We start from the raw sequence: 17,668 nt of genomic DNA on the forward strand, positions 1-17,668 counted from the left end.
TTCTGCTGTGTTCTGATTTCTTTTCTCCTCTGAGGCTGTCCTTACTATTAATTTGTCTTTAATTTCTCCTCTAGTTGTTGTTGGAGGAGGTATGCATATGGTATAGCTTGCCCAGGGCTCTGAATTCCACTAGAAATGCACTTGATTATAAGTCTGCTGTTTACATTAAATATTTGGAATGTCATAGTTCTCCACAAGGACATCTGGATGAAATAATCATTCCATAAATATATGACCTCTGCTTTTATCACCTCCACCAAAATATATAGAGCATTGCTCCTTGAAAGGGACTTTGTCACTCAAGGTATATCACTTTGGCCAAGAGCTTGGTGTGGGTACAAACCTAGGGGTTGGGGCACCTGGGTTCTAATATTGACTTTGCCAATGCACTGTCCCTGGGCATTAGTTTGTTCATCTGTCAAGTGAAGTGGTTGAATGAGATGATCTCTAATGCTCCCTTTTGACGTTGAGTGGCTATATGTCTTAGATTTGGCTTGGTGCCAATTTTAGGTTCATAGCCTGGGCTATTAGCAGCATCAAATAAACGAGATGGAAGGAAAGAAGCAGTTATCCCTGGTGAAAGTGGACAAGTGGCAGAGACATTTTGTTCCCACAGGTCACTTTGAAAGAATCCTAAATAGCTTAAAGAATGTTTGTAGATATGGCATCAACTTTGGAATCCATGTTATGTGATGTCCTGAGTAAATCAGGGCTTTTTTGTCCTTTGAGCAAGGACAGGAAGGAGGAGCTAAACAAAGTTGACAGCCTGAGAGGGAAATGGTGCAAGATTGCTGAGACATGAGTATTTGAGCACATCGAAATGTTTTGATCAAGAACTAAGTTCCTCAGACTATTCTGTTGTTCACTTTTTATTCTTCATTCAGAAAAGCAAATATATATCTTTAGTCTTTGTTAACTTTCTGAAATGTGAAGAAGGGGAAAAAAATCCTTTAACCTGCCAAGTAAATAGTGTTTTTCTGATTTAGTAATTGGTGTCATCATCTCCTAAGAACAGCCTTTTCATTCTTATCTCCATTCCTTTGTTCAGGAGTTCTCCCAACTCGGAATACCAAGAGAATCAGAGAATTTTAGAGTTGGGAGGGACTTCCAGGAACATAGTTACAGTGCCCAGGACATAGTAATTTCTTAACAAGTACTTGTAACTGATTGACTGATAGCAGTTGTCTACTCTAAGCCATACTCTCCAAAAAATCTCTACCAAAACACATGTGACCAAAAAGACCCTTCAGCCTTTGAAAATCTTCAGTGGAGATGAACCCACTGCATCTTGAGGCAGCCTATTGTATTTTTTGTGTAATTATAATCATTAGGAAGGTTTTTTCCCCTTTTTGACATTAAACCAAAATTCATTTCTTTTCAAATTCCACTTACCTACTAGTCTGCCAAAATCTCATAGATTTAAAGATAGATCCTAAAAGTTCTCTTATCCTACCCTCTCATTTGATATATGAGGAAACTGAACACTTGAGAGGTTGATTTGGTGGTGACATAGCTCAGAATTTGAACCCCGATCTTCGCATGTTTAATCCAGAGCTCTTTCTACTATACAATACTGCCCTCTGGGGCTAGACAGAAGAAGTGTAATATGTCTTCCAGTTCAGTACATGAAGACTGCTATCATTTCCTTTCCTTCTGGCCTTTTCCAGGCTACATACATATGCTGGGTTACTTTAACGAGTCCTCATAAATGTGAACGTGGGGTCTTTCAGCTTCCTTGATGGTTTCATTGGATGATCTCTGGCTTATCCATAAAGTGATATCCAAAATGAAACATAACATTCCAGATGTGGGGACAGGGTAAAGTAAGATATTCAATTCCTTGCACCTTTAAACTGTATATCTCTTAATGAGGCCCAAGATAACATTAGCTTTTCTCACTACTCTTGATTCATACTGAGTTTTCTGATCACTAAAACTCCCAGCTTTTTTTCCAGATGAACTGTTGTTCAACCATCCCTTTCCCATCTTTTACTCTCCTGTAAAATAAACCATGAACCTATATGTGTGGTAGGAGCATTACCCAAATTTCTGCCCCCAAGCAATTTAGGCCAGTTTTCCCATAAAAGGTATTGAGACTTAGTAGACTCAGAGGGCTACAGGCTCAGGCTGTTATCAGGCTGGTTACCTGAATAAGAAGCAGCCACAAGGAGCTCCAGGTGTGTTCTGATATTTGACTGCTACAAGATGATGGGCAACTCAGGCAAGGGACCTTTGCTCACCTGAATCAATCTGACATGTTTTCAGTTCACTGCCTTGTTGAAGAGCTTTCTCTTGCTATGGCTAAGTAAGTCTTTTGTTAAGTGACCTCTGAATTTTGTTCCAGTATTGAACTCAAACTGCTGGGGCACTGGTCTTAGGTCCAGCCCAGAATACCAAGGATAAGATTTTACATTAATAACAACAATAAATAATAATATAATAATAACAATAGTAACAACAAAATTAATAAGTATCCATATAGCACTTTGTGGTTTGCAAAGTATTATCTATCTATCTATCTATCTATCTATCTATCTATCTATCTATCTATCTATCTATCTATCTATCTATCTATCTATCTATCTATCTATCTATCTGTCTATCTAAAAGCCATACAACTACTAAGTATCAGAGGAAGGGTTGAACTCGGGTATTTTTTTTTACTCCAAGTCCACAGTCCACTCTTCTAACCTGTTAAGATCTTTTGGGATCCTGACTCTGTTGCCTAGGGTTATCTTTGCCTCCTAGCTTTGTGTTATTAGTAAATTTGATAAATATGCCCCCTTTAAGCAGCTAGGTGGTAAAGTGGATAGAGCACTGGACTTGGAGTCAGGAAGACTTGAGTTCAAATCTGGCCTTAGACATTTACTGACTATGTGACCCTGAGCACGTCACTTAACCCTGTTTGCCTCAGTTTCCTCATCTGTAAAAATGAGCCAGAGAAGGAAATGGCAAACTACTCTAGTATCTTTCCTAAATGGGGTCATGAGGTGTTGGGCACAACTGAACAACAACAACATGCCCAACATGTTACTGGTAAAAAAAAAAAATTTAAAGAGCACAAGGTGAAGCGCAGATGACTGAAAAGTTGTCAATAATTACTCAGCTGATCACAGAAAGAGAGTTTGAAGGGACATTACAAGTCATCCCATCCAACCCCTCATTTTGCAGATGAGGAAATTGAGGCACAGAATGTTTCATTAGTTTTCCAGCATCACACATGGTAAGTGGCATTTAACAGAGACCATCTGACTCTTGACTGACCATTCTTCCACTTTGTTATGCTTCTTACTCTTTGAGTCCAGCCAGTTCATAGTTCCTAAACCACCTAAATATCATGTAGTGTACCTCTCTCTCTCTCTCTCTCTCTCTTTGCAGGGCAATGAGGGTTAAGCGACTTGTCCAGGATCACACAGCTAGTGTCAAGTATCTGAGGCTGGATTTGTACTCAGGTCCTCCTGAATCCAAGGCCAGTGCTCTATCTACTGTGCCACCTAGCTGCCCCTAGTGTATATCTATTTATCTTTTCCACAAGAATAGTTGTAAGAGGATTTATCAGATGTTTTGCTAAAACCTAGGTACACTGTATTTTTAGCATTCTCCTGGGCTACCCTTAATAAAAGAAATAAGATTAGACTGTCATGATCTGTTTCTGATGAAATCATGCTTGCTCTTCGGGAGTACTGGTTCCTTTTCCAGTTGTTCAGGAACTCTTTCTTCTTTAATAATACATGTTAGAATTTGCAAGAAATTGAAGTCAAGTTTACTGGCCTATAGTTTTCACATTCAATTATCTTCTCTTTTTGAAAATTAGGGCAACATTTGCTTTCTCTAGTCCTATTGTACTTCTATTTTCCATAATATTTTTAAAATGTTATTTTATTATTATTATTATTATTATTTTGAAGGGCAATGAGAGTTAAGTGACTTGCCAGGGTCACACGGCTAGTAAGTGTCAAGTCTCTGAGGCTGGATTTGAATTCAGGTCCTCCTGAATCCAAGACCAGTGTTTTATCCATTGTGCTACCTACCTGCCCCCTGCCTGGGATTTTCTTAACACTCCCCCTAGCTCCTAGTTCCTTCCCCTTAGTCCCTAAATTATCTTATTTTTGTCTTCTACATTCATACTGATCTCTATGCATATGTTGTCCCATCCATCTGGATTAGAAACTTCTTGAAGTAGTCCAGAGACTATGATTTTGTCTTTGCATTTCTAGCACCCAGTATACTGCCTGTTGCATGGGTGCTAAATAAATACTTGCTGAGTTATCACTTGATTTCCTTAAGAACTGAAAAATCAAAATTTGGGGGTGGGGTGGGGTGGAAGCCCTGCCCTCAGGAAGCTTACATCCTACTAGAAGGGGAAAAATGTATACAGATAAGTGCCATTTCCTAGTTAAGTTATCTAGATGCCCCTAAGTCATTCTCTTTTCTCAAGGAAATCAGAACCTGGCTTCCAGTCTCTTTTTGACGATTATTCTTGCCTTTGCCAAATATATTAATCTTCCTTTAAAATCCTTGTCTCCCAATTCATCAACCCTCTAATTGCAATGATTTGCACCTTCATTCCATTTCACCGAGCTATATATAGAGATATTCAAATATTTAATCTTTCTATGACTCCTAATTGTTAATATCACATTATCTCAACTTTGAAATTCCTCTCAGAACATGTCCTCATGCATTCTGGAGTCTAGCCAACTGGACCACTCACCATACCCTGTTTGTAACATTCTGAATTCTTCTTCTGTTTCTCATAGACTGTCCTCTATGTCTCTAATATGGTCCCTTCTCCTTTCCATTTCTTGAAATGAATTCCCTCAGTATGACATACTCTATTTGAGAACAAGAACTCTTACTTGTTTTGTCTGTGTATTATTGTCTTTGCTTTGCACAGAGTGGCACTTAATAACTACATGTTGAATTGAATTCAGACCTTACAATACCTTTGTGACAGTCTTAACTGTTATCTCCATTTCACAGAAAACAAAATGGAGGTCTCATCATGAATTTAATAAGAGATACTTGAATTTTGGTCTCTGACTTCTAAGTCCAGGGATTTTATTATTTTATTTTATTTTATTTTGTTTTGTTTTGTTTGTTTTTTTAAGTGTGGCAATTGGGGTTAAGTGACTTGCCCAGGGTCACACAGCTAGTAAGTGTTAAGTGTCTGAGGCGGGATTTGAACTCAGGTACTCCTGACTCCAGGGGCAGTGCTCTATCCACTGAGCCACCTAGCTGCCCCGATTTTATTATTTTATAATACTGCCTGTTAACTTATTTTTGGCACTTAAAACAACTGACATTTATAGGGCATGTAAAGGTGGCTTATATCCTTTACCTTATTTGAGCTACACTACAAACTTGTGGAATGGTACCAATTTATTTTGTCTGAATTTTATAGCAAAGGAAACAGATTGAGAGATGTTAAGTGATTTACGCATGAGGTTACAATATCAGAAGCAGGATTTGATCTCAGATCTTCTTTATTCCAAATTCAGCACACTATCCACTATGCTTTGTTGCTTAATTTTTTATTTCTGCATCTTCTTCATGGGACTAGAATCTTCTTTAGGAAAACGATACTCTTTTTAGATTCTTTTATACCTCTTGAAGTGACTAATGTGGTGTTTCTTTCCAATATGCCTTGAATAAATGACTACTAAATGAATGCCCAGTGATTCACCCTTTCCACTTCTCTCTGCCTCTCTTTCATATAAATTTTCCTTTTGTATTTCCTTTGTCATATTCTGGGAGAGGTTGGTTTGGTACAATTGATCATGTTTTATTTCTAACCCCCAGGGAATGTTGTTTCTCCATAAAAGCCCATTGAACTCTCATGGCAACCTGAAATCTTCCAACTGTTTGGTTGATAGTCGAATGCAGGTGAAGCTGTCTGGATTTGGGCTTTGGGAACTGAAGCATGGAAGAAAGTCTAGATCAAAGAGTGAAAAAAATACGGACTATTCAGGTAATTTATAGAATTTGGGCATCCTATGGATTCAGAGTTGTAATAGGATGTTATTCTTTTCTCCTCTCTCTGCTTTCTAGAAGACATGCCCATACACATGTAAATGAGTTGGCTGCTTTGTGACTGATCTCACCAGGAGAAGGAAAATGGCCTTCCCTAAGTGCAAATTAATTTGTCACAGAGAAGATTCTCTAGGCTGGGAGTCAGGAGATTCAGTTCTTATCACAGCTCTTGTCCTTCATGGTTGCATGACTTTGGGCAAGTACATTCATCTCTTTGTACCTCAGTTTTCTCCTCTGGAAAATGATGGATTTGGATTAGGTAATTTTTAGGTCTTACTCCCTGAATTACTCTCCAAATATTACTTAAGGGATACTGAGGACATCCTTTGTTGGAGGGTAATGGAGACTGATCATGTTGTCACTGTCTGCTGGGGAGTCATGGGATGAGTTTGTTTGTTTTTTTTGTGGGGCAATGAAGGTTAAGTGACTTGCCCAGGGTCACACAGCTAGTAAGTGTCAAGTGTCTAAGGCTGGATTTGAACTCAGGTCCTCCTGAATCCAGGGCCAGTGCTTTATCCACTGTGCCACCTAGCTGCCCCCCATGGGGTGAATTTGAAGAGCCTCTATAAATTCATGAGTTTCTACAAGAAGACTTTTTATTTTCTATTACTATTAAGATTGGAGGGGAGGGGCAGCTAGGTGGCACAGTGGATAGAGCACTGGCCCTGGAGTCAGGAGGACCTGAGTTCGGGTCTGGCCTCAGACACTCAACACTTACTAGCTGTGTGACCCTGGGCAACTCACTTAACCCCACTTGCCTCACAAAAAAAAAAAAATTGGAGGGGGCAGGCCCAGCCCATCTGATTTGGTGGTATGAGGGGCTCCAGGACATGCCTGACTGTATGGAAATTTAGATGTCACCTAGTCCAAGCCCTCCATTCCCACACACAGAGTTTTAGAGAAGGAAACTGAGGTCAAGAGTGGTTAAGTCACTTAATCAAGATCACTCAGGTATAGAACCAGGATTTGAACTCAGTTCTCGGGGCTCTTTTCCTTGTGTCACAACACTTACCCAACAAGAATTTATCCAGCCTTTACTTGAAGACCACTAATGAAAGGGAATCTGCTACCTCCTAAGGTAGCCCATGCTAATTTTGGACAGCTCTAATGATTAAAAAGTCTAACTCTGTCTCCCTTCAACTTCTACCCACTGTTGCTAGATTTGCCCTGCAGAATGAATATCCTTTTTCCATGTGATGGCCTTTCAAATATTGGAAGGCATCTATCATGACTCCTTCCCCTCCTCAATTCTTCTTTTCTATACGCTAAAAATCTTCACGAATTTGCATGTCATCCTTGTGCAGGGGCCATGTTAATCTTCTCTGTATTGTTCCAGTTTTAGTATATGTGCTGCCGAAGTGAGCACTTTAAATAATTTTTTGGGGGGGCGGGGCAATGAGGGTTAAGTGACTTGCCCAGGGTCACACAGCTAGTAAGTGTCAAGTGTCTGAGACAGGATTTGAACTAATGGTCCTCCTGAATCCAGGACCAGTGCTTTATGCCCTTAGGCTAAAAATCTTCAAATCCTTCAACCAGATCTTTAGTCTTCTCAATACCCTAACCATTCTCTTTTAGATTTCTTTCCACTCATCCGCCAGAATCTAATGAGTTCTACACTTTTTCCTTGTTCACTTACATTTCACCCATTTTCTAGAGCCTTCAGAATAGGCATAGAAATGACAAAAAATCCATAACCCAAACCCAAACCAAACTATGTACTTAGAAGCCCAGAAATTCAACTCTGGAATTTTAGGGGATTAACTCTCTCACCTCCCAACAAGAGCCAAGAACATCTTATTTATCCAGTTGAGTGGACTAGCCCTTATATCCCAATAGCAACAGTGGGTCAGGGGAGTGGTGTGGGGAGGGATCTGACATAGGCAAAAATAATTGAAATATGAAATAATAGATTTTGACTTGGACCAAATATCTTAGGGGAGAAGAACATGTTCTTAAATTCTCTTTTCTAGTATAGACACTATTCTTTCCTCCCTCTCTTCAGTCTTGTCTCTCTTCCTCCCATCTTTTTTCCAATAGCAGAAGAGGCCAAGGAAGTAACTTGACTAAAGTCATATAGCTGGCTGATCAGCACAGGTTAGACCTAAAGCACAGGTCTAACCATACCAACCCCCAGCATAAAAAAAGCTCTCGTGCCAAATTCAGACTCCTCTATTTGACATTTACAACCCTTCATGATTTGGCCCCTGGCTACCTTTCTAGTCTTATTACACATTACTTTCCTTAATGCCCCCTATATTCATATTCCAGGCAAACTGGCCCATTTTTAGTTACTGATATATAATATTTCATCTCCTATCTCCCTGTTTCTTTGCCTCTGTTCAAGCTAAAGCACTCATACTTGAAAAGCATTTCTTCTCCATCTCTATCTCTTAGAATCTTTAACAATATTCAAAGCTCAGCTGAAATTATACTTCCTATACACACATGTATGCATACATGCATACATCCACACACGTATATATATGTTAAGGGCTAAAATTCTAGCTAAACTGTCTAAAATATCTAATGAGTGGTCGCCAATAAATTATAAGCTTTAGCAAGAGTTAGACTTTTAAGCATTTATTAAGGAGAATAAGAATTTGGTAAAGAGAGAGAAAAAGGCCTAGATTTCTATCTATTAAAGGGAGAGCACATTTCTAGCTCCCTTCTCCGCCAGCGTCCTCAGGAAAGAGCCCGAGACTCCGCGCCAGTCTCTTCCTTCCTCCTCCCACTAGTCCGCGTCACTTCCTGATACCAAAGACAAGACTCCTGGTCTTGCCCTCAAAGACCTTCGCTTCATGGGCAGAACTCTTCTACAGTTAGTATCCAGCAGGTGGCGTTATTCCAATCGTTACAGTCCCCCCTGTTGTTCCTCAAGAAACAAAATGTTTCCTTGACGGAACAGTAAAAAGAATATAATAACTATTGATAACTAATAATATGTGAACAACAATATAGAAAAGGAAGAGAGGAAAGTTTTGTCCAGAGGGGTGATTTTTTTTTGTCCTCATGAACTGACGCTTTGACATTAGTCTTGCGAAGGGAGAGCCTCTGCAGAGAGTACATGTTACAGATAGTATATAACAGAAAGGAGATAGTAAAAGCTAATAAAGCAAAACAGTTCATATAAAGTCTCTGAGTTCTCTTGTCTTCTTGAAGTGGTAAGATATCATCAGGAGGAAACTGGATTCTGGTCTGGAAAACTGGATTCTGGACTCTGGTCTGGATTCCTCTTCCCCCACTTTGCCTCCAGGTGCTAGGGGATTAAAAGCTTCTAGAGGGTGGGTCATTGCCTCCAGGCATGCAAAATTAGAGCAACAATTAGTGTTAGAACTGGGAAAAGCTGTGGGAATCTCTTCAGGTTTCTCTGAAAAAGCATGGTTGGGAGAGGGAGAGATATTTCCTTGTGTGAGTAAGTTGCTGGCTCTTTTAACAAAAATAAAAAGAAAAATAGAAAATCCACAAAAACAAAGCATTAACATGATCTTATCTCCCATTTGTCTGGTTAAACAGACTAAAATCAAAAATAGGGTAATTAGGGAGTTTAAAAGGTCCATTCGAAAAAATTTAAAGGAAAACACAGCCAGTGCGCCAGTACTTAGCAGTTAAAGGGAGAGGGAGGGGAAATTTCTTACCCAACCAGCAGATCAGAAGACTGAGGGTTAGCTTTCCTCTTCGTGGTCAGCCATCTGTTAAGGGCTAAAATTCTAGCTAAACTGTCTAAAATATCTAATGAGTGGTCGCCAATAAATTATAAGCTTTAGCAAGAGTTAGACTTTTAAGCATTTATTAAGGAGAATAAGAATTTGGTAAAGAGAGAGAAAAAGGCCTAGATTTCTATCTATTAAAGGGAGAGCACATTTCTAGCTCCCTTCTCCGCCAGCGTCCTCAGGAAAGAGCCCGAGACTCCGCGCCAGTCTCTTCCTTCCTCCTCCCACTAGTCCGCGTCACTTCCTGATACCAAAGACAAGACTCCTGGTCTTGCCCTCAAAGACCTTCGCTTCATGGGCAGAACTCTTCTACAGTTAGTATCCAGCAGGTGGCGTTATTCCAATCGTTACATATATGAGGCTTTTCCTCATTCCTCCAGCCTGAAATTATCTTATGTTTATGTTGTATATATTTTGTATTTACCTATATGTGTACCTGGTATTTCCCTTAAAGAATGTAACCTCCTAGGGGGCAGGGACTATTTGATTTTTGCCTTTGTGTCTTCAGAGTGTAGCCCAGTAGTTAGTCCATGCTTGTTGAACTGAATTGAATGATCTTTTTTTTTTTGGTGAGGCAATTGGGGTTAAGTGAGTTGCCTAGGGTCACACAGCTAGTAAGTGTTAAGTGTCTGAGGCCGCATTTGAACTCAGGTCCTCCTGACTCCAGGGCCAGTGCTCTATCCACTGCATCATCTAGCTGCCCTGAATGATCTATTTTTGATGAAGTTCTGTGATCACCATTTTATTGTCTAGATGTAAACATTAATTATAATTAAATTAAATTTCAATTAATTAATTAAAATTAATCAGTCAAGAATTTTGCCAGGAATCGAAATGTTTGTTTCTTAATTGATTAATAATGATGGAGCTCCAGGACTAGACTCCAGGACTTTTCCTTAATTCTGTCATAAAAATACCTTATGAACACTGTATTAAATGCCTTCTCCAGAGCCTAGATCAATTCTTCCATAAGCAACTTCCTTTGGTGGGCTTTGGGTGGAGGAGTGTGATGGTTGAGAGCAGAAGAGGAGATGGTCATGGGTGTGACTTTTGGAAGGTGGCACAGAATCCTTGGGAGATACAGGAAACATTTTACGACAGGCAATATGAACAACTAGTTGGCTTCTCTTAATGTATTTTAAATTGTAGCATGGAGTTTGTTTTTTTTTCTTTCCAGATTCCTTTTTCCCTATTATATTTTTCTCAAGAAAAATTGTCTGCAGAGTCCCCTGAGTCATCATAGGTCAGTTATTCCATAATGTTTTCCCCTTCGGCTTACAGAACTCTACTGGAGAGCCCCAGAGCTGTTACGGCTGGAGGAGCCTCCAGCTCACGGCACTCAGAAAGGAGATGTTTATAGTTTTGCTATCCTGATGAGGGAGCTTATTTATAACAATCGACATGGGCCCTTTGAAGACTTGAACAAGGAGGCTGAAGGTAAAGCTTGCTTGATTTCTTGGCTTTTCTTTTTCTCAGCTCTGGTCACCTGGGCTCTTGTTTGGCTGCTTTGTCCTTTAAAGTATTTAACCAGGAAATCAAAAGTGAAGGAACATGCTGTTCACAGTGAGTATAAAGGAAGAAGTGAATCAAATTTGCTCAACCATTAGCTCCCAAAGTACAACAGTTTAACCCAATCAATAGAGCTGGAAGTAGGGAACAGATGTATTCTTATACTATTCCTATGCTCCTGTAAGCCGCCATATTCTCCCCAATCCATCCCTTTTTATCTTCCTCTTTCCCTTTCCATCCTTTTAAAGATCAACTCAAATGCTACCCCCTTCCAAGATCATAGGATTTAGAGGTGGAAGAGGCCTTAAAGATTATCTTGCTTAGTCTATCTACATTCATCAGAATATGAGCCTCATTCTTCCTTCTTGCCCTCCATTTTACTTTGTGCCCTCCATTTCCTCATCATGAATGATTTTATATTTCACCTTTTTGGGGACAGGTCACATTTCCCTAGTAGAAATATGGTGTTGTGAAAAAGAGCATTAGATTGGGAGCTATTGTGTGACCCAGAGCAAGTCGATTTTTCTGTGCCTCAGTTTTTCATTTATAAAATAGAAAGAATAATATTTCATCATTTACCTTATAGGATTGTTGTGAGGGAAGCACTTTAAAGGTTACAAATTATGATTATGATTAATAATTTAAAATGAACAATATGATCATCTAAACTTTATATCCTCCAACACAATATTTTGCATAAATTTTGTTAAATTTAAGATCCTCTTCTTTCTTCTTTGCTTTAATCAATCAACAAGTAATTAATTATAAAGTACCTACTATGTACCAGGTAGGTAGTACCAGTATGTATTTAGTACCAGGGACTCTATTAAGTGCTAGGGATAAAAGTATAAAGAATGAAACAATCCTTACTTGCAAGAAACTCAACCTTTCTTTTTTTTTTTTGTGGGACAATGAGGGTTAAGTGACTTACCCAGGGTCACACAGCTAGTAAGTGTCAAGTGTCTGAGGCTGGGTTTGAAAACAGGTCCTCCTGAATCAAGGGCTGGTGCTTTATCCACTGTGCCACCTAGCTGCCCTGAAGCTCAACCTTTCTAATGGAAAAAAAATAAATATGCATTTTATATATAAATAGATTATATATACATATGTATTCATGTATATATATATACATGTATATATGTGATATATATCATAAATATAAAGTTAATAAATTCACATACATACTTAAGCAGTTTGGGAGGGATGACACTAGTAATTAAGGGAATCAGGAAAGACTTAGGAAAAAGAGTCTATGAGGTTCTTTCACAAGGACGATATAAATACAACTATAAACAATTGTTTACAGAAATAAAGGCAGTCCTAAATAATTGAAAAAAATATTAATTGCTCAAGTCAGATAAACCAATATAATAAAATGACAATATTGCTTAAATTTATTTACTTATTTAATGCCTCACTAATTAAACTATCAAAGGATTACTTTATAAAATAGAAAAAAATAAAACTCATGGAAGAAAAAAGGTCAAGAATATCAAGTGAAATAATAAAAAGTAATGGGAATAAAGGGAGTCTAGCACTTCTAGATCTCAAAAAATACTACAAAGCAGTTATTATTAAAAGTTTTGTATTAACAAAGAGATTGATCAGTGGAACAGATTAGGTATATAATGCACAGAAACAAATGTAGCTAATATTCTAGTATTCAATAAACAAGCCCTAATTCCCAACCCCACCAGCTACTGTGATAAGAACTCACTATTAAAAAGCTAATATTTGTATTATACTTTAAGGTTTGCAAATTGCTTTACATATGTTAATAACCCTTTGATGTAGATGCTATCTTCATTTTACAGATAAAGAAACTGAGGCTGAGAGAAGTCAAGTGACTCACCCAAGGTCACATGTAAATCTCTAAGGCAATATGTGAACTCAGGTCCCCCTGACTATCCACTCCACTGTGTAGGATGCCTTGACAACGCAACATTCTTTCTTCCCTCTAACAAAACTGCCACCGAGGTGTAGGCCCTTATTATTTCATGCCTAGAATATTACAGTAGTTTTCTTGTTGGCCTCTTTGCCTTAAATGTCTTCCCAATTCGGTCTACCCTCCTTCAGGCTGCCAAAGTGGTCTTCCTAAAGCTCAGGTTTGACTAAGTCATCTCCTTAATTAACAGATTCTAATGGTTTCCAATATAAAATCATCTCTCTGGATTTTAAAGTCCTTCATGATATGGGCTCTTCCTACCTTTCCAGTTTTATTAAACTTTCTTTCCCTCTATGTAGTCTGTGATCTAGTGACACTGGCCTCCTTGCTATTCCTCACTCAAGATACTCTACTTCCAGACTCTGCATTTTCCCTAGCTATACCTTATGTCTGAAATGGTCTCCTTCCTGTCTCTGCCTTCTGGCTTCCCTAGATTCCTTTAAGTTTTCAGTTAAAATCCTACCTTTTTCAAGAAGCCTTTCTCCATCTTTCTCCATTCTTGTTGGTTTCCCTCTAAGAACACTGCCAATATACCATTTCTATATCTTACATATGCATAGTTGTTTGCATGCTGTCTCATTAGAATATGATCTCCTTGAAGGCAAAGAATATTTTAGCTTTTATTTGTATCTCTAGTGCTTAGCATACTGCCTGGCATATAACAGGAACTTAATAAATGCTTGTTAATGATATACAACCAGATCTTTGATTTATGATCAAAATCAATACAAAATTAGCAGAAAACATTCTGGCAAACAACTGAACCTACCCAAGATTGACCTATATAGGCAATCTCCCAAAATGGGGAATAGATTCCAGAACAGACTTTGACACATTTGTGTTCCCTAAGAAAGTTTAACATGTAAATCAATGGCCACGATAAGGAAAACAAGAGTCTAGAAACTGCTTCACTCAGCCAGTATTTGATTTCCCTGTAAAAGGAAGAAATGTGGCAGCTATGTAGAAGATATATTTATATTATAAACTTGTTTAGGATCATGGCGGAACAATATAAATGGTATCACATCATAAAATAGTTACAAGAAAACATTGGTAGTGGGAATACATTTATTGAAACCTTGGCAAAAGATCCAATTAACTCACATAATCCCAAGGGCATTTAAGGATGAAAGTGAGAATAGCTCAATGAATAAATGAGATGGAGAGATTAAGTAGGCTCAGAATTAAATAAGAGGAGTGTGCTGAATTTTCATTGGAAAAAACTTACATCTTCTCCCTGAAACAAAGACCCACTTTTTAACATCAGCATTTTTCAGGTGATTCTATAAGGTTACAAATAATGAAATACCAGTCTCCAAAAAAACAAATGTGTGGGTCACCAACAAAGAGGCACACACATGTGTGTAGGTTGAAATATACTACCAACCAAAAATTTTGCAAAAGTGGTATAAAATATTTTATTCACAGTATATGGGACAAGATAAGTGGGTCAACCAGGTAGTGACAGCAAGGGCTAATTGATGGGAAGGCTTACAAGCTATATTGGTTCACATGGAATGTCAAGAGACCAAGAGAGACCCCCATGGAGGATTTACAGGAAGATATGTATAAGGGTCAAATAATATGAGAAGGTATACATAGGATCTAATCTTTACAGATCCACTGAAGTATGGAGGAGGTATTACCACAAGTAGTTTTCAACTCAGGAATCTCTCACTCAGTTTTAAAGCTAATCTCAGATATCTACATTTAAATAGCACTCATTTAATTAAGGGAAATGAAAGCAAGACTATTGAAAAGCCATTGAAATTCCTTTTGGAAAATGGTTTCTACTAATAATTCATTATATGAACTTGGTTAAGCCATGACAACTATTTGGAACTCAGTTTCTCCATTTAGAAAAAAAAGTTAGTCTCCAGATGGCTTTTAAAGTCCTTCTTAGTTCTAATGTTTTTTTATTCTGCATAACACAGGCATGTACTCACAGACACAGACACACATGTGCATACACACAGACACTTGTTCTTTGGTAAACTCACAAAAGATTTAGTCTTATTATCTGTAGTCAGGGAGTGGGTGAGGTAAGAGAGGAGAGAAATCTGTATTAGTTTAGTGGTGAACAGGATGCAAAAATTATTTATGACCAAATTCATACTTTCTTCTAAATGTTTCCACTCTCCCACAGGGCAGCTTAGATAAAAGACCTCTTTAAGTATGACCAAAATAAAGTCAAATAAATAAAAATCAATTGCTGCACACTTAACCATTAGAGACAATTTCAAGAAGTGTTCTCTGAAGGTGGTTAGACATTCCCAGATAATAATGGGCTTCCTGAGGCATTTTAGACCCTTGGTGTGATTTTGCTCTCACATTTTTTATTTTCTTTGTTCTACTTTATATAACAGAACTCAACATAAGACAGTAGAAGAAGTGATCATGGAATAACTGTTTCTTTCCTTGATCTGTATTAGTTATTATTGTAAGGTAACAATAGATGGTTTCATTTAAAATTCCTCCTGCCACAGTTTAAGTGAAACATAATTATCTGCTGGACCATTTTTTCAGATGCATTTTATTCCACTAATGGATGCATTTTTCTCAAAATAATATTTTCATCCCAATGTGCTGTCAGAATGCTTAATAAATTGCTTATTCAAATTAACAATTGAAGAGGGCAAGGAAGCTGAGATAAGTGGAATATGGCAGCATTTTTGGTTCAGTAAATTAATGTAGGGGCAGCTAGGTGGCACAGTCGATAAAGCACCAGCCCTGGATTCAGGAGTACTTGAGTTCAAATCCAGCCTCAGACACTTGATACGTACTAGCTGTGTGACTCTGGGCAAGTCACTTAACCCCCATAGCCCCGCCCCCCCAAATTAATGTATAGAATGGTACATAAGGTGCTATAAGAAATAAAATGAAAGGAAGCCTGTTCTTGGGGAGCTTTCAGTGCAAAATGTCTCTAAACTCCTAAACTTTTCTATTAATGCATTTCAATATGATACAAAACAATTGTACAGAAACTGAACTTTCAAAAGAGAGAAATTAGGAGCTTGTTATTTGCTTACAAAAGATTCCTTCATTGCCAGGAGTTGCCTTTTAAGTAGACAAATGAATTCCATAAGCATTAATCATGAACTATATGCCAGACACTATACTAGATATTATATAGCACAGTATAGCCTAGCCTAGCCTGACATAGTATAGCATGGCATAGCATAATAAGACAAAAATAAAATTGTCCTGCCTTCAAGGAACTTACATTTTATAGGAGGAAAACAACATATACATAGAAAATAAAACACAAAATACCTACAAAATGATTTTTTCAGCAGAGGGCACAGATCTGATGGGAAGGGCAATTTGTTAACAATAGAACATTGGTTCCAGTAGACATAATAGATAGTAGTGTACAATTTGGTAGAGATGTGGTTGACATAGATAGGTTTGAAAGGAATGGGAATAGGTGGCCCAGTGGATAGAGCACCGGCCCTGGATTCAGGAGGACCTGAGTTCAAATCTGACCTCAGACACTTAACACTTACTAGCTATGTGACCCTGGGCAAGTAACTTAACCCCAATTGCCTCAAAAAAAAGAAAAAAAGAAGAAAGGAATGGGAATGGTGGCTGGCAAAGATAGTCTCAGTCTAGGTAACCATAAACTCAGAACCACAGGGATTTTGAGTGCATCCAAAGGGTAATATGTTGTCATTCCCTTTACAGTGAAAATATTAATGTTATTTTTATTATACATCATTGAGTAATGGGTGGAAAGTGGAGGTGGGGTGGGAATATTCACTTGGAGGCAGGACAGGTGAATCCCTAATTCTGTCTGATGATAAAGGCAGGGGTGAAATGTTTGGGATGTTCAACCTCCAATTTCTAGGAGATATAATGATTAATGTCATTAAATTCACAAATCATTTAAAGTAAGGTAGTACACTCCCAAGATTTATAGGTATTATACCCCAATTGAATTGCAGAAATCATCAATAGAATCAAAGACCATACTGCTGCTGTACCTCTGAGACCAAAGCTGTCAAAGGAGAAGTGTAGTGAGAAAGTTATAGCCATGTTGAAGACTTGCTGGGATGAGTCTCCAGAGAAAAGGCCAACATTCTCCCGGGTCAAGAGAATCTTAAGAGAAGCCAGCCCAGAAGGGTGAGTCCAATTCCAACTTTTTGTTTGGTATTTTACAGAGCAATCCTAAAAACAAAACATTAGCAGAGATTTGGGCAAAAAGGTCCAAGGGGAATGATTGTTGTCCTATTATCTCAGAATATCAACAATTAATTTAGAACACCCAACTTCTAAGATTCCTTAGCTGGAGGATAATTGCTTCAACTTTATGCTTTATTTGACTTACTTAACTATAGCCACAAGGCAGGCAATGAGCCAGTGGAAAGAGTACTGACCTGGGAATCACATGACCTGGGTTCTAATTTGGGTTCTTCCACTAACTTTCCCTGTTACCTTAGACAAGTTTGGACCTAGTTTTCTCTTTTATAAA

At 38.2% G+C, this 17,668-nt stretch overlaps 1 protein-coding gene and 1 non-coding gene across 2 annotated transcripts in view; one reads left to right on the forward strand and one right to left on the reverse strand.

Moving 5' to 3' along the window:
• LOC122738351 (guanylate cyclase 2G-like) overlaps window positions 1-17,668 on the forward strand; it is a 93,450-nt gene that overhangs the window by 45,457 nt on the left and 30,325 nt on the right. The window contains exons 14-16 of the mRNA XM_043980402.1: window positions 5,803-5,971; window positions 11,025-11,180; window positions 17,142-17,319. Of these exons, the coding sequence (XP_043836337.1) occupies window positions 5,803-5,971; window positions 11,025-11,180; window positions 17,142-17,319 (503 nt within the window). The remainder of the gene's footprint in view (window positions 1-5,802; window positions 5,972-11,024; window positions 11,181-17,141; window positions 17,320-17,668) is intronic.
• LOC122744867 lies at window positions 7,293-7,399 on the reverse strand. The gene has a single exon (XR_006355205.1). It is a non-coding gene; the product is annotated as a U6 spliceosomal RNA (small nuclear RNA).

The sequence above is a fragment of the Dromiciops gliroides genome, chromosome 2 (assembly GCF_019393635.1).
Source record: "Dromiciops gliroides isolate mDroGli1 chromosome 2, mDroGli1.pri, whole genome shotgun sequence".
In the NCBI taxonomy this organism is placed as follows: domain Eukaryota; kingdom Metazoa; phylum Chordata; class Mammalia; order Microbiotheria; family Microbiotheriidae; genus Dromiciops; species Dromiciops gliroides.